Raw genomic sequence first — 26206 nt, forward strand, 5'->3', positions numbered from 1 at the left:
AATCACCAAATACGAAATTCCTAAACAAAGTTGTTGGAAGTTACACCACAAAACAGAGGACAGAAAATGAGTCATGGATCATGCATACACCAATGAACATTACTACTTTCTCAAACAATTACCTTCAAGTATTGTTAATGTCAACAGGACACCAACTAGCATGCATAAATGATACAAAAAATGTGTAACTAATTTGTTGATTCCTCTTTTCATAAATGATACAAAAAAAATATTTATTTATGCTCATAGTGATGATGAGAAGTTTGAGTTTGAATATGAATCTGGGAATACAAACATTTTGGTAAATAATTATACCACTGACCTTGAGATATCCCATCAGGTGACAAGTGTAAATTTTTTCTTCAATGTTTTGATGTCTTCTGGGTATAGAAAAAGTCAAATAAAAAAGCTACTTGTGAAAATGTGTGGATAAATGGCTTTATGGTTTTGCCTTGTCAACTAATATTTATGAGTGCAATGTGAGGAAGAAAGGCACATTTGAAATTCCAGGTGAAAGAAGGACAAATAGGAGAAAAGTGACATTGCCAAAGGCTCTAGTGTTTACCGCATATGCATTCCTAGTGGTGTAATCAAACTGAGAAGTAGATCTGATAAGAAGCTTGAGCTCAGCTTGAGATACAATCGAGCTACCCAACCATGATTTGATTAGGTTCAATTATCATCAACTTAAGTAAAGAGCTAAAAACATTCAACCAAAAAAGATTTTGGGTTAATTGTTCAATCATATATTTTGCTCAAAAATCATAGATCCCCAATATATTTTGGTCAATCATACATAACTGAAGGAAATTTCAATTTAAGAGGGAGGAAAGAGAGCAAAGCATACCTAGTTGAAAGAAGAGAGATTTGCCATTAGAGGAAGCTTTACCACAACCGATGGAGGAATTCGAGGAGGAGGGATGGACGGTGAAGAAGGGATGACAAAGCTAAGGACTCAGGCTTTAGAGCAAGAGTCTTTCTTTTTTTTAACAACAGTCTATTTTTTGAGCCTTGAGGAAATTGTCTTATGCCCTTCAAAGGCGTAAGACAATTTCCATAGTCAATGGGTGTTGTACCCATTGACTTGTAAAACATTTTCTTTTAGAATTTCATTTTCAGTCTTCCAAACACCTACATGTCCAAAAAGTGTTTTCCAAAAAAACCTTTACTTCAAAACAAAAAGCTTAAAATCTATATCAACAAATGATTTGGCGAAGCTCCCAATGGTCATATCTTTTCCAACAACTAATGTCATTTCATTAAACATGTCAATCTTCTTGTTGATGAAAGGTTCATGCTTAGGATGTGCCTACAATTATATATATAAAAAAGAGAATTAACTTTCTAATATACAATATGAAAAGTGTATAGTAAAACTTAACAAAAAAGAATTAAGAAAAATATATACAAATCGTGACTTCATCTTCATACACCTGTTTGTCTGCAGTGATCATCTTGAGGTTGTCATCCCATCCAAATCCACTCTTGGCTAAAATTTTTTGAATAGTATTCCATGTATTTTTCACTGTCCTAAGATGATTCTCCACATGGTTTGTCTCACATTGAATATTAAATTTTTCATTTATAGCTTGCAGTACTCGAGTGTACAATGAGGTATTAAAGACATTAAAAGGCTTATTTCTTTTTTGAGCCTCATCAGCAAAGATCTCACATAACATATGCTCCATAGGTTTCATCCACCGAAATTGCTTTGGCTTTACTATCTCTACCGTAATGATTTATATTGAAAAAAAATAAGTCACAAAAAATTACAATAAATAATCATACATAAACATATATAGTAAATCAATAACAAAAAAAAAAGTATATAAAATGTTAATAACAACTTAAATGTTCAATAGCACAATTTCAAACAAGTAAAAACATACATAATATAAACCTTAGCAATATATCAATGTTCGAAACATAAAATAGAAAACAGAAAACAAAATAAAAATTACATTATATTAGCCTCATAATCAATCCACATAGCATGTGCAATTTCATCTCTTTTGGTCATCCATTTTCTAGTTGATTCTCTTTCTTCACAAGCTATTGGAACAATTCTTATCCTTTTACAGTCTATGTTATTTAATGATAATTGATTAAGTAAGCCACTAGGATCAACTCCCATTATGTGGTTTTGGAGGATACAACAATATAAAACGATATCTACTTGTGTGTCATAATTCCAAAATGGTTCGAAATCAAACACGCGAAAACGTTTCTTCAAAATCCTAAATACTCGTTTAACAATTGTTCACAATGATGAATGGCGAAGATTAAAAAGTTTCTTCTCATTTTCAAGATGACTATTACTAAACTCTTTCAAATGATATCAAACACCTTTATATGGACTTATAATTCCATTTCGAATGCCATATCTAGCATCAGCTAGATAATATTTCCCTACAAGTTTACAAACATTATATTATTATTAAATAAATTTGTTATCAAATGAATGACAATTCTTAAATTTTTAAAGTTCATTATTTAACCTTTCGGAATTCTAAATCCTCTTGGCCTTGAAAGTGCATCACTCAAAATACGAGAACCGTGTGCATTGTCTTCCTAACCAACAAGCACAAAGGTAAATTTCAAGTCAAAACTAATTGTAGCTAATACATTTTGTGTGGTTTCTCCTTTTCGACCACGAAATCTTCCTTAAATTTCAAGTGGCACAGATGCACGAATATGAGTGCCATTTAATGCTCTCACACAATCCCATTATTATTGTACAATTTAATTATAAATCTTTTTTATACAAATGAAAAAAAAAAAAAAGAACTAACATCAATTCGTACCTTAAAGTATGGATAAAATCTGTGATTATTCCTTATCTCAAGTGGAGCAGAATCATCGGACAACCTAATCATATCTTTATGTAATTTCAATATTGCTTTCAAGACAATTCTAAAGTATCGATGAACTATCTCAATTGATCTAAAATATCTTGATCCAATCACTCGCAACCTTACATTATGACCAATTATATGCAAAAATATAATCATTTGTTCTCTCACAAACACATATCTACTTGATTGTAACAAATTGTTCCTTCTAAGAATGTCACACAACTTAAAAAATGCTAGTGGTCTCTTCCTTAAATTCAATACAATAGAGATCACTTTTATATAAAATACTATTAATATACAGCTCTCTCTCTTGATCTCGATTGACACTAGGCTCACTAGGTATATAGTTCCTAGATTTATATCTTTCAATAAAAATAACTTCGAAAGCTAATACCGATGCAGCTGCACCCACAACTACTGCGTGCAAAGATTTTTTATCCATCTACAAGACATAAATATAAAATCACACACACACACACACACACATATATATTTAAAGAAATCACCAAATAAGAAATTCTTAAATAGAACTACTGAAAATTACATCACAAAATAGAGGACAGAAATCGAGTCATGGATCATGCATACACTAATTAACATTACTACTTTCTCAAACAATTACCTTCAAGTGTTGTTAATGCCAACATGACACCAACTAGCATGCATAAATGATACAAAAAAAATTGTAACTGACTTGTTGATTCCTCTTTGCATAAATGATAAAAAAAAAATTTATTTATGCTCATAACGATGATGAGAAGCTTGAGTTTGACTATGAATGTGGGAATACAAACAATTTGGCAATAATTATATTGCTCACCCTGAGATATCCCATCAGGTAACAATGTAAATTTTTTTTTCAATGTTTTAATGTCTTCTGGGTATGGGAAAAGTCGAATAAGAAAAGCTACTTGTGAAAATGTGTGGATAAATGGTTTTATGGTTTTACCTTGTCAACTAAAATTTACGAGTGCAATGTGAGGAAGAAAGGCACATGTCAAATTCCAAGTGAAAGAAGGACAAATAGGAGAAAAGTGGCATTGCCAGAGGCCCTAGGATTTACCACATATGCATTCCTAGTGGTGTAATCAAACTAAGAAGTAGATCCAATGAGCAGCTTGAGCTAAGCTTGCGATACAATCGAGCTATTCAAGCATGATTTGATTAGGTTCAATTATCATCAACTTAAGTAAAGAGCTAAAAACACCCAACCAGGAAAGATTTTGGGTTAATTGTTCAATCATATATTTTGCTGAAAAATCATAGATCCCTAATATATTTTACTCAATCATACGTAACTCAAGAAAATTTTAATTTGAGAGGGAGGAAGGAGAGCAAAGCATATTTGGGTAAAGCAAGAGAGATTTGCCGTTGGAGGAAGCTTTACCACTACCGATGGAGGAATCCGAGGAAGAGGGATGGACGGTGAGGAAGGGATGACAGAACTAAGGACTCAGGTTTTAAGGTAAGAGTTTTTTTTTTTTTTAACAGCAATCTATTTTTTGAGCCCTAAGGAAATTGTCTTACGCCTTCAAAGGCGTAAGACAATTTCCACAGCCAACGGATATTTTACTCATTGAGTTGTAAAATATTTTCTCTTAAATTTTCATTTTCAATCTTCCAAACACCTATATATCCAGAAATGTTTTTCAGAAAAACTTTTACTTCAAAACAAACACACCCATAATATGCAAAAATGCTGCGGGCTGCAAGGTCAGTGACCTTGGGGATAACTGCAGAATGGAGGGGTTTTTTACGGGGGAGAAGGATCGAGGACGTCCAAGGAAAAAACCAGAGAGAGAAAAGGAAGGAAATGATGCCGGATCATCTCCTCGATCTATCGGTTTAGGTTCCCTAATTACTCTGCTTTTTTATTATTATTTAATTTAAACTCAAACCTATTGGTTGATTTTGTGTTTTTTTTTTTCTAGGTTGTTGCTGCACTCTGAATTTACTTGAATTGTCTGTTTAAGAAACGAGAAACGAAATCGGGTGCTTACTTGAATTATTTATGTAAAGTAATTATTAATCGATCTGGTAAATCATGAAATAATTGTAGTTGTAGTAACAACTAAGTTTCATTCTGACTCAATTATCAGTTATATATATATATTAAATGTGCGAATGATTCATGCGGATTCAGAAAACAGATCAAATCCAAGTGAAAGAGCTGATTCCCACCCCCTGCATGTCATCTAAGATTGCAGTTCATGGTTGTCTCATTGTTTTTTTATTGATATTTAGTGTTTGTCTTAGCTTGTGCCTTTTGTCTCATAATTGACTTCCCAGGACATAGATTTCTAATGCGATCTTCATGCTTGCTTCTACTGTAATTCTTTGTCAGTGCCTGACCAAACTTGCATGCTTTATAAGATAGACAGTTTGTGCAAGTTTAATAGTGTTTAACCTTATGCTTACGCCTTGTCCTTGTAGTCTTTTTAAGTGATTGTTACATCTGAAGAAAGAAATGTAGACATATAGCAATTTATTGATGCACATCTAGTTGATAATGCATTTGTATAATATCTCACAATCAAATAATCTGCCTTAACAAACAAGGCAGTCTTTGTACTGCAGTATTGGACTCGACCTGATAACATGCCTGTATAATCTCACATAGTGGGAACTGGGAACGAGTGTAATCCCATCAAAGAAGAATGCCTTGCCTGTATAATCTCACATAGTGGGAACTGGGAACGAGTGTAATCCCATCAAAGAAGAATGCCTTGCCTGTATAATCTCACATAGTGGGAACTGGGAACGAGTGTAATCCCATCAAAGAAGAATGCCTATAAACTAGGATGATGCCTAAATTTACACTCTATACCTAATAAACCGATGGTGTGAAAGGGGTCAGAAAACCATGCCGACCTCACAAGCGGATACACCATAAATTACCTAGACTAAGCTCAGCACACATCATGATCAGCTTGGACTCTGTTATTCGACGGCTTGCCAATCTGTAAACAACTGATTGGAGGGACAGTGGGGGTGGTCAACTCTCCAAAACTTTGCCAGCAAAATGGATCATATAGGTGGTAGCGTTCCTGCAGTGGCTTTAGCTCAATGGCAGATAGAGTTACACCTATACATGGAAGGCTGTCGCTACAGGCTAAGTGCACAGGTTTTACTGTGTATGTCCCTCTTATTTTTTCATAGGTGATTCCTGATAGAGCAACTGCAGCGGTTTCATTCTTACATGCCCTTTTGTCACAGTAATATTGATCAATCACAATTGGAAGTTGGACCTCAGAAACTTGAATGTTTGAGAACAGAACCCCCTGCACAGAGCCCGATCCACCCTGCAGATGTGATTTGAAATTATATGAAAGAAAAGTTACCATCAACATGAAGTTGTAAAAGAACTTAGAATGTTAAGAACTTGCATTAACGGCTTTTCTCTTGGTAAAAGCTAGGATTTGTTGGACCTTTTAAAGAAATGAAATAACATATAAAGTTGTAGGGAAAACTCAAATTACATTCAGTTTTCAAAATTTTCAGTAAAACTGATATTAATTGAGAAGGGAGGTGAATTCAAAACGATCAAACTTATTTGAAACTGTCAAACGCTGTATATTATGTTTGGAAGAGGATTTTTCTGGAAATCTATGAAATACGGCTAAACCCAGTGTTGACTGATTCCAACATCAGACCTTGTTGAGGCAAATCTCAGGCAGCACATCTATACTATATGGATAACTGAGCTGCAAATTTACCAAAAACTTGAATAAGGTAATAATGGATCATATTAGATAGGGACACATTAGTTATTTTATTCATATTAAGATTATGTCTTTACTTCAAGTATTGCTGATCCTGCTTCTGTTTATTTAAGAAAACATGCAAGTTTCTTGTAATTTTTCTCTCTCTCTCTCCTTTCCTCTTGCTTTTATCTGTCTTCAATTTTGCTTTTACCTGCTCATGTATGTGAGTGTGCAGGTGGTCTGTAATATACTACATTATCTGAAGCCAGTCTTGTTATGAATCTTGATTGAAATAATAGTTTTGGATGTGTTTGGATTTAATTTAAAGCCAGTGTGGCACATTTACTCAAACAGTGTTCAATTGCTGTATTTCAAACTTGATGAGTTTTTGATCATGTGGGAGTGAAGATTGTGTGGTTACCTGCCATGTTTTTATTCTGACACCATTCATCGTGTTTTGCATAATGATATCACGGACAGTGATGTTTGAGACACAGGCTTTGGTATTATCCTTTCCCAAGCTTCCAATGCTGATCCCATGCCCTGGTCCACAGTTCACGTTGTGAATGTATACATTTGAGCATCCTGTTTGTATGGAAACACAGTCATCACCTGCACCAATTATTAGATTTTTAAGAGCTCAGGTTAGCGTAAACACAAAACATAGATGTCTTTTATGTTCATTGGCAATTAGCTCTGTGTTCAGGGCTGATTCTATATAAGCATTTATTGCCTGCCGAAAGCATTAGATTTGTATGGACTTATTATCTTATTAGAAGTTGTCATGAGAACCTATTTCTAAGCAAAGTAGACAAGAGACTATGGGAACAAAACAAACGTTCTAGCTGTTAGTGGAGACAAAGAAAATTTGAAAGAATAAAACAAAAAATGTATTCTTGTTGTCTCTGTGGTTCGACCCTAATACTTTTTTGAGTGGTTGATGCCACACCAATTTTTAGAATTTGACATGTGTCAAGCGACAAGTGGCTGTAACTTTTAAAATTTTGGATATTGTTGGCAGCCACTTGTCAAATTTTAGTGGTAAGGGAGAATGTGTGGAATAAAATTGTGAGCAGGATAAGATTGTGATGGGTTTCTTTCAGGATCCTAGCAGAGATACCTCAATTCAGCACCTTTTCTATGATGCCGTCAGTTGTTCACAAGTTCCTAACTTAACCCTGTATCCTCAATGTCGACCTGCAGGTCTTACTCCTTGTCAATACCGGAGCTCAACTTGCGGTCCACCGTTGTTTAACTGAATGTGGTATGGCAACAATATTTATTTAAAAGCAAGACAATTAAAATAATTACCACAGGCAAGATTACTGCCATGAATTAGCACATCTTTGGAGTTTTGTAGGTGGATTCCATCTGTGTTAGGACTGTCCCCAGGAGATGAAACGGTCATATCATGCACCACGACTCCCATGCAATTATCAAACTTGAGATGGCATTGAGGACTGTTTTGAATTGTTATGCCTGTGACTGTCACATTAAAACTCCCATAAAACCTAAGTGCCTGTGCCACAGAAAGAATGAAAAATGTCATAAGACTGCATTGTCATGAAGATGATTGGTTTTTTGGTTGTTTCAAGTGGTCCTTACTGTTGGTTTGATGCTTGGCATTTTTCCACTAAGTTCATTTCTGACCTACCACCCAATTAACGGGAAAAAAACATGATTAGTTACAGATAATCAACACTAGAGTTTTAGGGGTAAGTGGAAACTGTTTTAGCTAATTACCGGCATTGGTGGCATTTCTTGAACTATGCTGTTTAGTGGGATTATGAGTTTTCTTTCATCATCATAGGGATCTTCGTATGGGGCATCTTGCCACCACCCTGAGCCTCTTCCATCAATGATACCTTTTCCCTGAACTGTTATACCTCTCAGCTTTGAGAATTCAAGCCATTGTAAAATTCCTTGACCCCAGGGTTGAGAGTCAGCTGGAGCAATTATTGTACCATCCAGCTGAGAACAAAAAAAAAAGAAAAAAAACAGCTCATCAGCGTTGATCTCAGGCCTGAATTCTACTAGTATGACAATCAGAAGGTGCAGCAGCAGGTATTTTGCTTGGTATCAAGCCGTAGTTAACTTTTCTGTCCTTTTTCTTTTGATTGTTTTATATGGATATGCCACTAACTCATTGTATAATGTAATTAATGTTCACACTTTTTACCTGAAATACAATGTTTGCTTGGCAGTATGGACCAGAGAATGAAATGGGTCCTACAAGGAACACGAATTCAGCTGGAACGACAACCGTTGATGCTTCCACTTTACATGCAGCTGCCCATGCGGATTGGAATGCCTGCGTTGCAGCGAAGCAGATCAGCTATGTGGCCACTGTGCGAGTGCGACAATAACTAAATTCATAGAATTAGGGTTGAATCTTGATTTGTGCCGAACTGTAAAGTAATTACTGCTCCAAGCTTGACTAAACTACGGTAAATAGAATATTTTTCTTTATTTAGAAGTGGACCCGCCCGGCTTCGGCTATTTCTGCTCTCTCGTTAGTGTACCACATATTTTTTTTATGCATTTCTTTGTTTTTCCATGAACTCTGTATTGTGCATTTCATATTTTAACCAATAAATAAACTCTGCTGTACCCAATTTTTGTAATTTTTCTTATAACCCCAAAAAAGTTCTTTCTTTTTATTAAAAAAAAAAGAAAATAATAAAACAATGCATGAGGTGTACTTTGAACTAGAATTGATTGAATCAAACTTCAAACTATGGAAGTTTGATTTAGCCAAAAAAAACAACAAAACAATGCATGGAAGTTTGAGAATTTTGAATGCCTTCCCTTCATGTTGCTACATAGACCATTTTGTTGTGTGATTTAGAGGGAAATATTAAAAAGTTTTTGAGAATTGGTGAAATTTAAAGAGCCTTGTTGTAATGATGGAGAATTTTTAAGCAGCATGGAACATTGTGGTGAGCATAATTAAGGAGCGGACATCACCTTGGTATCATCAGTTTTCCCATCACCCTTGGCGCCAAAATCTACCACGTCGAAGACGTCAGAATGCTGTCCGCTGCCGTAACCTTTCTGGGGCGGTGGCGTTGAAGGGACTTCTTCTTTGGGCTTGGGTGATGGAGGAGCTTTCGGCTTAGGAGATGGAGGAGTTTTATGAGAAGGAGCTTTAGGCTTTGATCCTCCTTTGTGGTAATTGTGATTACCATGACCTTTTCCTTTCTTCTTAGATAGTGAAGCTGCTGTAAGCCTGCTCCGCCTCCAATGCTTGCCTCTTCTAGCAATGCAAGTTTCAATACTCGAAGACCACACAAGAAAAGCAATCAAAAACAAAAATGTGAGGCTTTTGAAGCTGAGATGACTCATTTTTCTTTTCCTTTTGCTAATTTTGGTATCTCTCAAGGTTCTTGAGAAGAGAGAGAGAGAGTGGGAGAGGGAGAACTAGTGCTTGGGAGCCAAAATAAGTGATGATGTTTAAATAGGGAGAGGACTCCAAAGCAATGACACTATTTGGACATATGAGCAAAAATAAAAAATAAAAAAGGTTTGATAATACCGGGTATTTAACTTTCATTCCTCCTAGTCCTTCCCTTCTCACTTTTGTGTATTGGTATTAATTATCATATTCCCCTTTGTGTGAATATTGGTTGGGATTTATTTAGCTGAAACAACAGGTACTTGCAGAGCCTATTTACATGCCACATGTAACACTGTTGTTACACGTGACTCATCTAATTTCCTTGTGCAAACCCTTCCTCATCAATTATCCTCACCCAAAAAATGCACCTGGCTATCCTCCTCGCTACTAAAGAATTTTCTTCATCCTTCCACCTGTTCAATTCTAGACACACAATCTACAACTCAGAATATCAAATTAACAGAAAAAAACAGAACAGTTCACGAGGATCAGGAAAACAAAGAATGAAAAACAATGTGGTTGCATTATTTTTCATCATAATTGGAATGCTTTTGCAGTTGCAATTCTTCTCATGTACTTAATAAATTGCAAGACATCTCAACAAAGCGTACACAGGAGTAAATAAATATGTGAGGCGAACCCTCTTAATCTCTTTTTATAATTAAAATGAGCATTTCGTAGAGAACGATTTAAGCTTAGAATCTAGTGTTCAAAGCAAAGATATGATGTGACTACTAACAGAAACAAGCTTGGACGACCACTCTCTCTTTCTATCTGCTATACTTGCAAAATGGTGGTTGGTTTGCCATGCCGCGGCTGCCATCCATTATCTTTCCTTGAATGTGTTTTAATTATTTAAGGTGGATTGAGAATTTGATGTAATAAAAAAAAGGCCAAAAAGGGACACGTGAGTGGGTCTATATGTTGTCCAAAGGGCACTGATTATAACAGCTCTCTATCGTCACATGCAACGTTCACGGGCTAGAGTTTTTTGCTTTGTCTTCTTAAACCCACAACGTCGGCTACAAAACTCGAAGGCTTTCTTTCTTTTTTTTTTTTTTGGCTCTCCTCTCATTCATTTTCTGATAGTATTTTCTTTTGCCCTTTCCTTTAAACAGAAATTCTGCAATTTCATTTTTCCCAATGACCCCACCATGGCACAGAGAAATAGTGGAAGGAAAAAAAACTTACTCTCGCAACTGAAACTAACTGTCTCCCAAAAGAAACTGATGGTCTGGCCTGATGAGTTTTGTTTTTTCAATTGGAAACAGAAATTTATCCTGCAACTCTGCATACAGCTCCAAGCTGCATGTAAAACTTGACAGGAACTTTTGAAAGAAACCCCCATGCGCCCATAGTTTTGCTCTGCTCTTATTCTTACCACGTTCATAGAAATAGTACAATTGTCCTACCTACCTACTGTTGCAAAGAATATTGAAAAACATTTACACAAGTCATATGTTTAATTATATGAAAGTGAAAGATATGGAATATAATTACAAAGAAAAGAAGGGCAGGAAAGATTTGTCGCACATTTTTTTACCTTGTGTTAACCATTGCTTGCCTTTTTAGGTATGCTTTCTTTTTGCTAGCCGTAGATTGGGAAACATAAACTTCTCTTGACGACAAATTAAGGAGTTACCGTGATCTTTAATTGACAAATCAAAATGCATTGGATATTGGACTTAATTATCACATGAATTTTACATGACAGTATCGAAAATTTTATAATATCGACAAAAAGAGAGTTGAATGGTGTTACGACTATTTAATTACATGAACAAGAGATTTTTTTCAAAAATTAATTCAGAGCATGAAAAATAATCAAAGAAACCGAAATTGGCAGATTTGGTTTGATTACTGCTCTGCATGCTTTTGTCAGTTTCCTTTTTCTTTTAGCAAGCAAGCTAGCTAACAATATATATATACACACAGGGACGTTATGTATCGCCATCCTTGTCAGAGAAAAAAAAAATATGAGAAGGTATGGATGTTTGGAACCACGTCTCATTTTCATCACCCAATAATGTCTTTCTTGAGCCCCTTGACCTTTTCCTTTGGTCTCTTCCCCTTCCACAAAATCTCTCTCTCCTCTCACTCGTTCGGGTGCATCGATGCAGGTGAACCCTTTTCTTGAACTAGTATAGCTTAAGGTATTTAATTAATTCCTCCATCAACAGCGAAAACCTTAATTAGATTGAATGGACACTGCTCTTTGCTTTCGTTTGAGCAATTGAGTGGACATCCAATTTAATTAAACTCCATTTGTAATAAAATGTCTTGAAATTTATTTAACATTATTTTGACACTTTATAATTTAAAAAATTAAAATAATATTAATAAAGCCTCACATGTATATCGGAATTGGAAGACTACAATTACAGCTTGAGAATATGCCAGCTAATTAATCTATATACGTATCGTACACCTTCATTTGTCCTAATGAAAAACCGTTATAGTCAAAATTTTTACATTTTCCGCCATACATGTACTTTGTCTTCGTCCCCATCTTTATTTTATACACTATTTTAATTAATCCCACCCTAAAAAGAACAACCAGAATAGTACCCAAGGAGTAAAGTCCAGTGACTTCATTGGCAAATTAAGGAGATGACAAAAGAGGAGTTCGTGTTTTATAAAAGTGCCTTTATTTATGCTAGAATTAAATAAATATGGCACACATCTCCCGTACCTGAGGACACGAAAGCTAGCTATAGCCGCATATACACAAAACAAACTGGTGATTAATTACAGTAATTATTTGTATTCCAAATGGCTTGAGAGTTTGCAAGGCCAATTTTTGTTGCTTTGAGACAACCACAAAATGACTAGGAGACACAGTTTTGGAACCAAGAAGAAGAGTACGACCTTCGTAGCCGTCGTTTTGTGCACGCATGTAGGCTCGTGAACTATGTTCCTCTCGTGAACTCCTTGCGTAGATATATATATATTTATATATATATATATAATTAATTATTAGGGTTACATCATGTTCATCCCCGCTAGCTCCATTATTAATTTCGGGTCGATAGTTTTGTCACCAACTGTGGCACGGAAATTCATGCCAATGGCTTCAATTTCTTATTTCTCTTTTAATTTTCTAGCCACCTAACAGCATGGGAAAAAGCAATATCAATTTGAGGTTTAGGGGTTAAGCTATGGTTGCATAAAGATTTCATGCATTTTCTACCTACTTAATCTGATTATGTTGTGGTTAGGAATTTTGATCCCCATTTTAACAAATATTTAAATTTTCATATAGCAAGCTGGATACTTGTCATATTCCTTGTCTTTATAATCCATTATTACTACGACATATACCAATAATGTTTCTATGTAAGGCTTGAGAATTAAGCAACAAATTATAACTACAGCACTAGTGATTAAATAATAGCACCTCAAAATGAGCAACTACGTACGGTAAGTAAGTGCTAATTCCCGAATTATATACTCCAAGGTTAACTTTTGTTGCCGTCAAGCGACTGTTAATTAAATTAACAATTGGATCCTCAATAGCATTAACCAAAAGAAACCTAAATAAAGCACATCATGAACCAAAATTTGAAGAATAGTAACATAATTTCACTTCAAATAGATATTGCATAACTTGGAAAACCTCAAATTGGCAAGTGATTGACCACAAAATTTGATAGAAATTAAGCAAAAATTTAGGAGAAAGTTTTCGATTCTCTTAAAGTTAATGTTCAATGTTTTATGGAGGCGAGAATATATATTCTAAGTTTGTTAAGAATAGGTAATTATAGAATGACCTACATGGAGTAATTAAGAAACATCCTGTTCAGAGATCCCCCACTAGCTATTGGGACTCAATAGAGTTGAATTGTGTCTAAATTCTGAATCCTTCCCTGACACACACTCTTTTAGAAAGTTATTTTTTGTTCCTCCCCCTCCCAACCGGAAGAAAGGAAAAGTAAACCATGACCCACCATAGATTAAAGGTGAAACAAAAGAAAAAAGCACCGGAAGAGAAGGCTGCCATCATCTCCTTACCATTCAATTTCTTTTAAGTGGGGGAACTGTGCAAAATGCAACTGATTCTTAATCAAGATAGCAATCATGATTCCAGCCAAAAAACAAAGATGAAGAGGTCGAAAATATATAATTAAATAAGAGTTCACGGATCGTTCTAGAATTTTGAAGCTGCATGTATGATTCCTAATACTTTCAAATTCATTAAGTACACAAACAACAATGCAATCATGATCATAAGCTAGCTAGAGATTAGATTTTCTTTCTTTCTTTTGTTTTTGTGGGTTAAGAGAGTTTCTCGTTGTTGTGTTGTGGGTGCATGTTTAATGCAAATAATGTTATAGATGTGGAGAAGTGTTAATGTTGGGCATGTGAAATTTCAGTTGGGGAACACAGACCCCTCTACTTTGCATAACTGCAAGATCAGATCTCTTCTCTGATTCTTAGATTCAGAAAGACAAAAACTATTTTTGTCTTCATTACTTTGTTTGTATTACAAGACTCTTAATTCATGGCCTACGCAAAAGCAAGCCTTCCTACCAAATGTCACGGATCTTATATTGAGCCCCTAAAAAGCTCTTCCATTTGCCTCTCCTTTCATTGCTTTCATTCTTTCTTTGATTGACAAAATCACACCTCGGTCGCTTTTCTCTCTTCTTCTTCTTCTTCTTCTTGATCGATCTTCCTGTGACTTGGGCTTGTAATGCAAGCAATGCGTAAAGCAGCAGAACCCACATGGGGGACCAAGCCATGAATCCTGATCAACCTCATTTACAACCATATCGCCCAACTGACAGTACCCATAAGGCCATAAACTCTGCCATCACGTCCTCACACTGTGCATACACATGCAAATTTGATTTTGCAAAGTTGGAATGTTCTCTCTTGTCGAGATTCGGGACCCCCCCTCCCTCCCTCTTTTTGCTTTGCTTTCATTTACATTTTGTACGAATATCCACCAATAATTTCAATGGTCAATATTGGTATATGAGATAGCCTACCCGATGGTTACAATGTTTAAACATTCAAACTTGGTAGTAGAAGCACCTGAATGCACTCCGACATTTATGTAGAGTACTCATGTCCATTTCACTCCATTTTAAATTGAGAATCCAATTCCCCTCCAAAATCAAAACTATACCTCCAAGGAAAAATTAAAAAAAGAAAGATGCACCAAGATATATTTTGTGAAACAAAAATACACATGAATGAGCGTGAGTTGTAATTGTGACTTTAAAATAAGTCATCCAACTTCCATGCGTGACCTTAAATGCAAATTCATCAACCCTGGCTGGCTGGCTGACTGACTGAGGGTGAAAAGAAAGAGAAAGTGTGGAGCATACCACAACTTGTGTTCGTTAGCAGTCTCTCGTGACTAGCCAGTGGTGTACCTTAATTGGCTTTGCTCAGTTACGGACACCATGTAATAATCTCTGAGACAGAAATCTAACCATTTTTCTTGCATTCCAGATGAATTCGTACCCTAATTTCATTAGACAAGTTCTGATGTTTACCCCGAAAACCAACGAAAAAAAAGGGGAGGTTGGAGAAATCTGTGCTGGGCCTGCTGGCCGCCGGGAACAGACATCTCTCTTTTTAACTTGGGGGAAGTTTTTTGGGTTTTTGTCTCTCTAATCAGTTGACTGTTCCAGTTGGCCTCTAAATGCCAAAAATATTGGACCAGTTGATGGGTAAACAACTAAATTGCGGACTATTGGGTCTGTTCAAGATAAAAGTGGCACAGCTTCAGAAACAAGTTCATATGATTATTATCTGTTTTTCATGTCTTTTAAGCGTATATACGCATGAAAACAGTTGTCCATCCAACAAACATTATTCAAAAATCAAAATCAATGTTAAAACTTGTTTCTGTTTTTCGTGCCCATTGAGGAGGTCATGGACCACCTTTGATTTATTACACGAGATGTCACGCATTTGTCACTTTGCCATCGACAGGGAAGCTGAAGCTCCATTTTTTTTACTATAAAAATTTGGTGGTTCTTCAAGCCAACCAACTTTTAATTTTTTTTCACTTTTTTGGTGATTCTCAGTTAATGTTTATATTTGAACAGTGAAGCTGTACCTCAGTGGTCCCTGATTGTCCTTGCTTCATTCAAAGCACTCAAATCGATCTCTTCATAGCCACAGCATTCGCTGGTGTATTTTCCTCACCTCCTAACAGGCATAACAAACATATGGTCGTATGGCTATTAACATTTATTATAAACCCTTTCTTGTGAGGGAAACCTGAAAAAGATGTTAGCAGCAGCCGAAAATGTTCGAAAGTCTGGATCTAAAATAAGGTGAAATATTTGAAGGATAAGGTGGTGGCCAGGCCAATTCTGGACAAGAAGCAGAGTCAGTGTTCGATCTTAATATGGATCATTTTTGGACTTTCCTTCTGTAGGGATTTTATACCTTGTGTTTACAAGTTGCAATATGGACACTATTGAAAATAAGGGTACTATTTAGGAATACTAAAGGAACAAGTTCGCGGATGCTCGATCCAATAACATAGAATTCAAATATCCTATATTAGGGTTTGAGATGAATTCAGGTAAGATTTTTAATACCTGTCTTAGGTTCGGTTAGTTTCAAATATCACTCTTAGTATTGATACACTTTCACATCAATAAGTAAAAAAAATTTACAACATTAGCAATCAATCTCATTAAATTGTTTTTTCTTCTTTAATATGAATAGGTATATTAACCGCATCTTAAATATCCTTGAAATTGTCTGGATAAGTTTCAATGCAGTTTGTGCATAAAACATCAATGACATCCGCAACTTCCCATAAAATTTAACTTGTGCCTCAAACCTCCTCGGACCTCTGCTGCTCTAGTTATGTTACTCTTGGTGTAGTAATACTATGACATCGTTATTTATATGCCTATAGGGAGCTTAGAGTTCTGTGTGAGCAATATGATCTCTGGTGGGTTCAACAAGCTCCGCATTTTCTTTCTGATCAATAAGAATAGAGCCTTTGTCGTGGGAACTTAGGCAGTCAGCTGAAGGATGCACGACACCATAGCCAAAGCCTTGGGCGGAGTTGCAGTAGGTCTCCACCGTGCCATCCTTTTTCTCTAAGTTTATATTGCTCAGCACTATATTGAGGCAGGGAACAGTATCACTGCAGGCAAACTTCATTGCTTCTGTGCTTTTTGTTATCCCACTAATGTTTCGGTACATAATCTGGCTTATTTGCACTGCTGATGTCTAACAAATAAAAGAGAAGAACGAGAATTCATGTGATCAGTGTTCTCATTGGGTGGAAGACTCATGCAAGAATCAGGAATCTAATCTGATCACAAGACATGACAGACAAGAACTTGGACTGCACCTGGTTTTGGCAGGTTGTTGGTGAATCGCAGTAGAATTGATCAATAATGATGGGGTTGGCAACATCTTCCATCCTCACATTTTCGAAACGCACCCCACGAACATAACCGGAACCACCCTTTATTTAAGAATCACAAGGAGATACATGTCATTCTCAAAGAGATGAATTGGTATGAGTGCTATATTCTTGTTTTTTCAGGTATGTTAACTGAAGCCCCATATAGTCTTCTACTTTCTATTTTCCTAATATTGGGTATTCTTATTGATAAATGGTGCTAGGTTTACAAGATATGTCATCACAATACCTGCCAAGTTTTAATCCTGACCCCATTGCTAGTCTCCCTTAGAAATGCTGTATCCAAGACCACCTTCGTAACAATGCCCATGGAGTTATCCTTCCCAAGGCTTCCAATGCTAAGTAGCCAAATTTCCCATAAAAGAGAAAAAAACAAAAATAAAACATATAACAATCAATTTACACTGTAGGGGATGGAATGGTCAACAAAGCACCAAATGTCTCTCTTGAGTGGATGAGGAAACAATCTGTTGACTTAGTTTATATAATCTAACTGAAAGTTTTGGAACACACCTGACTCCATGTCCTGGTCCACAATATATTCTCTTCATCTTGATAGCAGATGAAGCATTGACAATTGAGATGCAATCATCCCCTGAATTTTATATGCACAATTAACATAAAAAACTTAACCAGTCAGTATGCTTCCCCACATTCAATATGCACACATGTAATTGTTTGTATTATCATTTCTGTAAGGCATTCTTTCAGCTTAGCTTAAGATGTACTTATCTTTTTGCACAGAAAAACAGATGCAAGGGAAGACAAAAGACAAGGTTTAAGAACCTGTTCCTATTTTGCAGTCTTGAAGAACAACATTAGTTGATCCAGTTATGTGGATCCCATCAGTGTTTGGACTGTCTCCTGGAGATGAGACTCGTACTTCATATACTCGTACAGATTCAGACTTGGAAATGACGAAATTCATCTGTTGGCTGTTCTGAATGGTAAGGCCTTTTACCTTAATAGATGAGCTTGAATCTATAGTCAGTGCCTGCAACAAACTCATATGTTAAATCTAATTTGAGAAACATTTGGTAGTTCACATGCACAACTTTGGCATGCTGCTTAATGGAAGCATGACTAGTATAATTGTGGGGAAAGATCCTCACTGTTGGTGCCCCTCTGCAAGGCTGTCAAAATAAAAGCAAACAGAAAAAGAAATATGTGTTACATTCTATTTGTTTGACTTTTAACTTGAGCATGAAAGAATTTGCAAAGAGAATCATAAGGAATTACATTTGACTTGTTCTTTTTGCAAGAAGATGCCCACCATTTGCCGCCAGAGCCATCAATAACTCCGTTTCCTTGGAACGCCACTCCGTGCAGCTTAGAAAAATCAAGCCAGAGTCGTGCAAGATCTGGGTCCCAGTTCTTAGGTTCATCTGGTGCTACTATTGTTCCATCGATCTGTAAAATAACAATAATGATTTTGATATAATAGCTAATAGAAAAAAAAAAAACAACTGCAATTAAAGTTAAAATTAATATCAACATTGAATTACATGTGTAATGATTTATTCTATAACATAGATACTCAAGACATTATTTCCATATATGTCCAATTTGATGTATATTGACATTACCTGAACAACTAACTTATCTGCACATGGCCCCTTAAACTTCGTAGCATTAACTAAATAACTGCGTCCAGGAGGAACCAAGAAAACTGATTTTGGAGTAGAGCATGCTGTTTCCCATGCTTTTCTAAAAGCCTGATGATGATGACATTGCAGAAAGACAAAATGCCAATTTATCAAATGAGAAATTTGCTTATATTTTGATGACAACAAAAACATATTTGGTCAAACAGTAATACACTAAAAGTTTAAAATTTTCCAGATCATATCAAATGCTAAAGTTAGTCAAAAAAAATCTTCACAGCAAACTATTTTCTTAATCCTTGAGAGAGCTCATGTGTCATAACCTCCATGGAAACAGAGACTGCCAATTACTGGCAAGCAAAGTCTTAATTGGTAGAGGATGTCATTTCAATGTGTCTTGAAAAAAACCATGAATATAATTTGCAAGGGAGTCCAACCAAAAAAAAAAAGAAAAAATGAACTCAAGCATATACCTGGGTGTCATCAGAAACTCCATCTCCAACTGCACCAAAGCTATCCACATTCACAAGAACCTTGCCACCACGTTCACTTGTCCAAGATGGGATCTCAAAAAGTTCCACATCATCTTCTGCTATGTCCAGGTCTTCAGCCTCTCTAAGTAGGTTAAAGTTGTCATCTAGCATGTTTCCTGCTACTCCACATGCTGCTATCAGCAAACCAAGGAAGGAAACCAGGAATAATTTATCCATGATTTGTTCCTTTTTTTTTTCTGTTTGGAAGATTGATTGATTTGTATAAATCCAATAAGACATTGGTTTAATTTATATGGGAAGTTTAGTTTTGGAAATGAATGGTTTGTGGGCTATATGGCTTGGCTTAAAAGTAGATGAAGGTGCTACATTTTCTACACGCCCACACTTAAAGTACAAGGGAAATTTATTTTTAAGTTTTTTGCTTTACTCTTCAACCAGTTGGCAAAAATTCACCAGTCAAATGCTCATGGATTCTGTATAATCTCTCTCTCTCTCTCTCTCTCTCTCTCTCTCTCTCTCTCATGAAAGTGGATTAATGAGTCAGCAAAGGAATTTCCCGAGTGACCTCAATCTTATAAAATGCAAATGAAACATCACCATGCAGCCATGCATGGATAATCTGTAGCATGAAATATGGCAATAAATACCTAAAAAGAATTTTAAATTAGCGAATCAGGGGGAAAAAGGTCCTTTTCCTGTTACAAGCCAAGGGCTTCAAGCTAAAGTAACTGCTCTTAAAAAAATTTAAGCAGAAGATGCAGACTTCACAAACAGGTTTCAGTTTCATGGAACTAAAGCTGAAACAGACAAACAAGCATTGTTCCAAAGTTATCCATTTGATTACTATGCACAGTCAAATTTTATCAGTACAAAAAATGAAAGTTAACAGGAAGTCTTCACCTCAATTAAACTGCGACCAATCTCCCTCATCACCTTTCTTGCCATACCAATCTCTCTAATCTGCAATGCGGCTTCAAATTCCCCTACTTCAGAATAAAAATTTGAGACCTGCAAACAACTGGCAAAATCCTCCTGCCCGAGATCCATCAAGACTTTTGCTGCTCTTTTTCCCACTATCTCATTCTTGTAGATACTACAACTTCGTAGCAATGAACTCCACATCACAGGATCACCCCCTCCTGGTGCCTGTTGCAACAACTTTTCAGCTTCACTCAGCAGACCTGCTCGGCCTAAAAGGTCTATCATACATGAAAAATGCTGCCGTTCCGGGCAAATGCCATAAAAAGATTTCATTAAGTTAAACACTAACTTTCCTTCTTCAACCAACCCTGCATGGTCACACCCACTTAAAACACACAAGAATGTCACTTTGTCAGGTATCAGGCCCTTCTGGATCATTGCTTCCAACAGGCTGACACCTTCTTTTCCCATTCCATTTCGGGCATATCCATTGATTATAGACGTAAAGCAGAAGACATTTGGTGAAGGAAGTGTTTTGAAAACCTGGCAAGAAAGTTCAAAATGACCACATCTTGAATACCCATTGATTAGAGAACATGAAACTGCCATATCAGATTCATAACCGGATTTTATAGCACAACAGTGCAACAGTTTGCAGCTGCCCAAACTAGCATAAGTGGTCACTGATAATGCTTTCAGCGTGGTAGAGAGAGTAACCTCATCAATCCCAATTCCTTCATCAACCATCAAACCGAACATCTCAAACACATCTTCAGTGATACCACAGTGCAACAACGAGGTTACCAATGAGTTACAGCACTCCAACGTTCTCTCAGAAGCACTCTCATATACAGACACAGAGCTTCCAATGTCACCACATTTCCCGTACATATCAATTAAAGCTGACTGAATATGAACACTCCCAGAATAAAAGCCAATTTTTGTAACAAAACAGTGAATTTGCCTCCCAAATAGTATATCCCCTTTCCTACTGGATAAATTCAAGAACCCCAAAAAGCAAAGAACAGATGGTTTTTTCTCCCAGAAATGCATCCTACCCAATAACTCAAGTACGTCACACAACATATTGTTCTCGGCGTGTACAGAAATAATTGAATTCCATGATATCACATCCTCAACTGGAATAATCGAAAACGCTTTCCTGGCATCAACAACACTCCTGCAGGCAGAATAAAAATCCACCAAAGCATTGGCAACAAAAACATTAAGTTCCACCCATCCAGCCTTAATCACATGGCAATGCAGCTGCTTTCCTTCATTAAAAAACCTCTCATTACAACAAGCGCGAAACAAATAACAAAAACTATGCCCATTTGGCTTGACACCGTCCCACTCCATTTGGCCGTAAAACTCAAATAATTTCTCTATTTTACCAAGCTCCAAAAATCCATTTAGCATCAAATTCCATACAGCTAAATTCCGCTCAGGCAATTGATCAAACAACTTCAAAGCCACGTCATCAAGTCCCATACGCAGATAAAGATTCACAAGTGAGCTTCCAATAAACAAATTCAATCTAAACCCAAGGGAAATCACCCTGCAATGAACTTGAATTCCTTCTCTATAAAACCCCCCATTCCCACAAACAGTAACCACAGAAGAAAATGTAGGACCACTTTCTTTGATTCCTCCCGAAACCATTTCTTTATAAAGATACAGAGCTTGCTTTAGATTCCCATATCGACCGTGCCCAGAAATCAACAAGTTATATGTAATGCTATCTCTTGTGGGCATTTGGTTGAACAGGTTTTGGGCATCGTTTAAACGCCCGGATTTAATTAAGTCATTAATTGTTTCGTTTTTGTAGTAAATACCCAGATGAGGGCTTGGATCACAGTAGGATGTGAAGGACTTGAAATTGGATGGTGCTAAGGTTGTCAACCTACGGACCAAGGACAAAAATCTAGTTCCCTGCATTGGTCGTTTACCATTTTGACCAAGTTGCCATCCGACAGAGAAAATGCAATTGTATTGATGTCACCTTGGTCTTTTGCCTCTTGTTTGGTGACATGCACTTACAACTAATAACACGGAATATCGTGGTGGATCACGACCATTCAAATCTAAGATCACTTTGGTATTTTCTTCCAAGTTAAACGATCCTTACAAATTAACATTCTTGGACGTCCATGTCCTCGGCTAATTATATAGGTACATGACAGTTTGTTAAACTTCTCAGCCGGTTGTCGGTTGATATAAGAGATAAAGTATATTCCATTCCACTTTGAATTAAATAGTTGGATTGCACCTTTACCTTATCAGACCAGGCTGATAAATAAACTTGAGGTTTTTGTTCTTTGCTTGTAGTAAACGTCAGAAATGGTAACTTGCCCATTATACTTTTCCAATCTTTAATGCAACCATTTCATTATATAAAACCCACTTTAACAAATACAATTCATGAAAGGAATACAAAGGTGAAGTAACGGCAAAGAAGGAGAAAGGGTGGTGGGGAGGAAAGGAAACTCCAAGTCTCATCCTTTATATCACTGAATATAAGATAAAAGAGAATTATTTACATAAATATAGCACAATCATTTGCCTCACAGAAAGCAAGCATCATTGGGGTTGAAAATAGGGGTATGCACACACCAGCGGACAAACAGTCACAAAATATTTTGAAATAACAATATAAATCACTTATTAACATTAGCAGGTTGATGCGATGGCCTCCAAAAGGGAAGCTGAAAATTGCATCTGTGTCTCTTCATTAATTTTTGAGAAGATGGGAACATGAACAAAAAGAGATTTGTGACCCTTCTGTTCCGCAGTGGTAGTAGACATAATTGCATACAAATCGGCCTGCATCATCGGATATTGTCACATCATAGCCCATGCGCTTTAAAAACTTGAGGATCACTTCAGTAGAACAAGTCGTCTTCAAGAACCAAAAGATTTACCATGTTAAACACCGTTTCTATTTATTGGATATAAGAGAAGGGGGGGAAGACAGCTGATACCAAAGGCATGACAAAGAAAAGCGACAAAGAAATGGCATGTAGGGATGCATTACTACTTCCTCATAGGTGTCAAACAATGCTAAATATTTCAGCCAAAATTGAAACTACGCCATTAAGATCCTCAACTAAAGATGTTCAGTAAGTAATACCAGGTGACAGTAGCCACAAGGTAGGTTTCTTTGATATAATGGGGTATAAAACATAAGAAACCTAAAGAATAAATTGAAAAAGATCACAAAGTACCTCTCGTTTCCGATAAGTTCCTCCATCCTCAGCAACAACCTGGAGTTGCTGGAGACATCAAACAGAAATTTAAGTACAAAAGCCTTCAAGATAGAAAGGAATATAAAAGGACTTTGCATCTAAAAGTTCAAGAAAATAATAAACACAAATATAGTTAATAATAGAACAACAGAGAATATTTGCTAGGTTAAAAGAAAATGCGTGTCCACCTGAGGTTGCCATCCTAGCTCATCTGGACATCGGAAAGTGGCTTCATTTACAGCCTGCTTTTCAAGGGCAAATTGTTGAGCTCCACTGTTAACCCCCATGTGAAGCTGAAGAAACAATAAAATTGAGGTCAATTAGATCAACAAATGTCATTCCAGAAGACACTGGACACTATCAATAGCATGTACCGCACATATCCTCTATAAATACTTTTCCCAAGTCTGAGTTCACAGGATAGTCAATATGGATGACCTCAAACCAATTTAATTAACAGCAATGGGCATTGAAAGCAAAATAAAATGGAATAACAAGGAAAAATAAGATGAAAAGGACTATCAATGAGTAGACAACCAAACATATAACTTCAAAGGCTAAGTTGGCATGGGACACATTAGGAAGAAAGTTATGCATATTTTAAGAAATATTCATAGGCTTTATGTGAGTTCAACTCATCTTCACAATAATCATAGAGAAAGGCATCCTTAGACTCCTGTGGTTACCATATTAAATTGATAAGTTGCCACCAATATCTCTAAACAGCTATACACGACTCAAAATGGCAATGACATTAGGTAGGATTAGTTAACTTTTAAATGTGAATTTCTGGAAATTTACATTTCTAAACAGATAAATCCGCAAGACATAAAGCTGCATAATGGAAACTGACCCATATAACTTGTTCATTGTTTGCGTTGATTCCTGAGATGCCTGATTCCAAGACCTTGTAAAGCATGGGAAGAGCACCATTGCCTGCAGTCTCAAGGACAGTGCAACTCCCTAGAGTAACACCAGCAGGCAACGACTTTTTCCTTTGAACAAAATTCATCAGGGTATTAACTATAGTTTCTGTTGGATTTTCAGCAACCCCTTGAAACTTCTTAAATCCAGTTACATGAATAGTTACAGCCTTTGGTCCTTCAGACCCCATCTCCTTGTCTTCGACAAAAATGTAATTCCCAATTTTCAGTGAGCAATATTAGTAACGGATGTCTGAGCACCAACCCCCTATCATAATGAAACACTAACAAGAAGCGAAAGAACAAGCACTATCAGATATTCATTCTGATACTCCAGCAAAATCATCGATCAACACTAACATTTTTTCTGCGCGGGAAGAGGGAAAAAACAAAAACAAAAACAAGAAACAAGAAAGAGCAACAAGGAAAAAGTTAAAGCACATTTCTAGCATTGGCCCCATTAAAAAAATTCCTATAAGTACTTATAAGAATATGGTCCAAAAGTATACAACTCGAACCAGTAGACGAGAAAACCAAAACCCATGTTAGCAAGCGCTATAAGAATAGAATCAAAGACCTTTTGGTCAAATAGAAAGACAGAATGGTTGAATCCGATTCCATTTAAGGGAAAGTAATCTGATTCTTGGTGTAGTTCACTTGAAAGAATGTTGTATTCAAACCAGGACTTTAAAGGAGCAATAAAATTCTTGTTCTTTCTCCCAAATAAACGAACTCCTGAGTCCTGAGTCCAGAAAATACGTCCAAGAAAAAAAGGAAAGCACTTGTAAAAAAGTGGAGCGAAACAACAATAACGAAAACCAGAACCAGATTGAATCAACCAAAGCATGTCTTTCAAAAGCAACATAAACACAGAAACTCGAAAATAGATTATAAAAGAGTTGGGTTTCTATATTATCAGAAGACCTGAAATGGGAGGGCTTGAGAGTAATCCAACATATAAAACCCTGAGACAGGGGAAGGTTCGAAAATTACCTCGTACAAACGACTCTTGGCTCAGCGAAAATTATTCATTTGATAAGTTTCAACTCTGAACTTCGATTTATCGGCAGCTACAAAAGTAACGACCTTGTTTGGTTAACTTATTACGTAAGTGCCACGAGCTTTGACTGATTCCAATTTCTGTGAGGTACGTCGGTTTGTCAACTCCATTGTCGAGTTTTTTTAAGCGACCGGCCAGCGATGATGTTTGTTGGGTACGTGGCACTCAGTTATTGGGCTAAAAATGGCGTAAGATTTTGTGGCCTTTTCGGATCTGATTCTGATGGGCCCATTTGGGAGTGTCAACGATGTAATCCGATGTTTATTAATTAAGATTAAATTAATCTAAAAAGACTAAAATTATTATTTATAACGAGTTTAGGCAAGATTCGTGTAGGGATTTGAAGATATTCACTAGGTAGATTCGTTTATAAATAATAATTTTTAATATTAAATTTTAGTTTTATATATTATTTTTTATTTATAATTTTTTTATAATTAATATAATATATACTAAAATTCATTAATTATTTTAATTATAATTTTAAATTTTAATTTATATTTCATGACTTAATTTTAATTTATTAATTTATTTTTCATTAATAATATATAAAAAAATTATTTTAAATTTATTTTAATCAAATATTTAACGACTA

The 26206-nt window shown here is 36.1% G+C and overlaps 5 protein-coding genes and 1 long non-coding RNA gene across 10 annotated transcripts; 2 read left to right on the forward strand and 4 right to left on the reverse strand.

The window, feature by feature from the left end:
• LOC18609488 lies at positions 3843-8844 on the forward strand. 4 transcript variants are annotated; one of them, XM_018115969.1, is made up of 3 exons: positions 3843-4320; positions 4496-4704; positions 7763-7859. In XM_018115969.1, the coding sequence occupies exons 1-3, from the start codon at positions 4274-4276 to the stop codon at positions 7816-7818; spliced, it is 312 nt and encodes a 103-aa protein (XP_017971458.1). In that variant the 5' UTR covers positions 3843-4273; the 3' UTR covers positions 7819-7859. The 4 variants fall into 4 exon arrangements, 3 of the variants coding, with proteins under 3 accessions (XP_017971458.1, XP_017971460.1, XP_017971459.1); XM_018115971.1 differs by lacking the exon at positions 7763-7859 and adding an exon at positions 8764-8844 and having other exon boundaries at positions 3847-4320; XM_018115970.1 differs by lacking the exon at positions 7763-7859 and adding an exon at positions 4787-5156 and having other exon boundaries at positions 3848-4320.
• LOC18609489 (polygalacturonase At1g48100) lies at positions 5324-10567 on the reverse strand. The gene is made up of 7 exons (XM_018115968.1): positions 9527-10567; positions 8739-8870; positions 8303-8530; positions 8165-8209; positions 7871-8078; positions 6981-7171; positions 5324-6157 (listed from the first exon to the last, which is right to left on the reverse strand). Exons 1-7 carry the CDS (start codon positions 9902-9904, stop codon positions 5765-5767), a joined length of 1575 nt encoding a protein of 524 aa, XP_017971457.1. The 5' UTR covers positions 9905-10567; the 3' UTR covers positions 5324-5764.
• On the reverse strand, positions 16618-19937 carry LOC18609492 (probable polygalacturonase At1g80170). 2 transcript variants are annotated; one of them, XM_018116617.1, is made up of 9 exons: positions 19442-19937; positions 18951-19079; positions 18604-18774; positions 18477-18497; positions 18151-18358; positions 17878-17959; positions 17594-17702; positions 17290-17406; positions 16618-17165 (listed from the first exon to the last, which is right to left on the reverse strand). In XM_018116617.1, exons 1-9 carry the CDS (start codon positions 19739-19741, stop codon positions 16851-16853), a joined length of 1452 nt encoding a protein of 483 aa, XP_017972106.1. In that variant the 5' UTR covers positions 19742-19937; the 3' UTR covers positions 16618-16850. The 2 variants fall into 2 exon arrangements, with proteins under 2 accessions (XP_017972106.1, XP_017972107.1); XM_018116618.1 differs by lacking the exon at positions 18951-19079 and having other exon boundaries at positions 19442-19936.
• Positions 17254-18664, forward strand: LOC18609491. Its single transcript, XR_001926861.1, has 3 exons — positions 17254-17487; positions 18109-18311; positions 18630-18664. It is a non-coding gene; the product is annotated as an uncharacterized LOC18609491 (long non-coding RNA).
• On the reverse strand, positions 19976-22496 carry LOC108661004 (pentatricopeptide repeat-containing protein At3g13880). The gene has a single exon (XM_018116619.1). It carries the CDS (start codon positions 22319-22321, stop codon positions 20345-20347), a length of 1977 nt encoding a protein of 658 aa, XP_017972108.1. The 5' UTR covers positions 22322-22496; the 3' UTR covers positions 19976-20344.
• Positions 22851-25688, reverse strand: LOC18609493 (pyrrolidone-carboxylate peptidase). Its single transcript, XM_018114633.1, is given in 7 exon segments — positions 22851-23174; positions 23176-23282; positions 23608-23655; positions 23817-23921; positions 24482-24835; positions 25129-25293; positions 25545-25688. Coding segments are annotated over 5 exon segments (642 nt in total). The 5' UTR covers positions 24743-24835; positions 25129-25293; positions 25545-25688; the 3' UTR covers positions 22851-23053.

This window comes from Theobroma cacao, chromosome 2, assembly GCF_000208745.1.
Source record: "Theobroma cacao cultivar B97-61/B2 chromosome 2, Criollo_cocoa_genome_V2, whole genome shotgun sequence".
Lineage (NCBI taxonomy): Eukaryota > Viridiplantae > Streptophyta > Magnoliopsida > Malvales > Malvaceae > Theobroma > Theobroma cacao.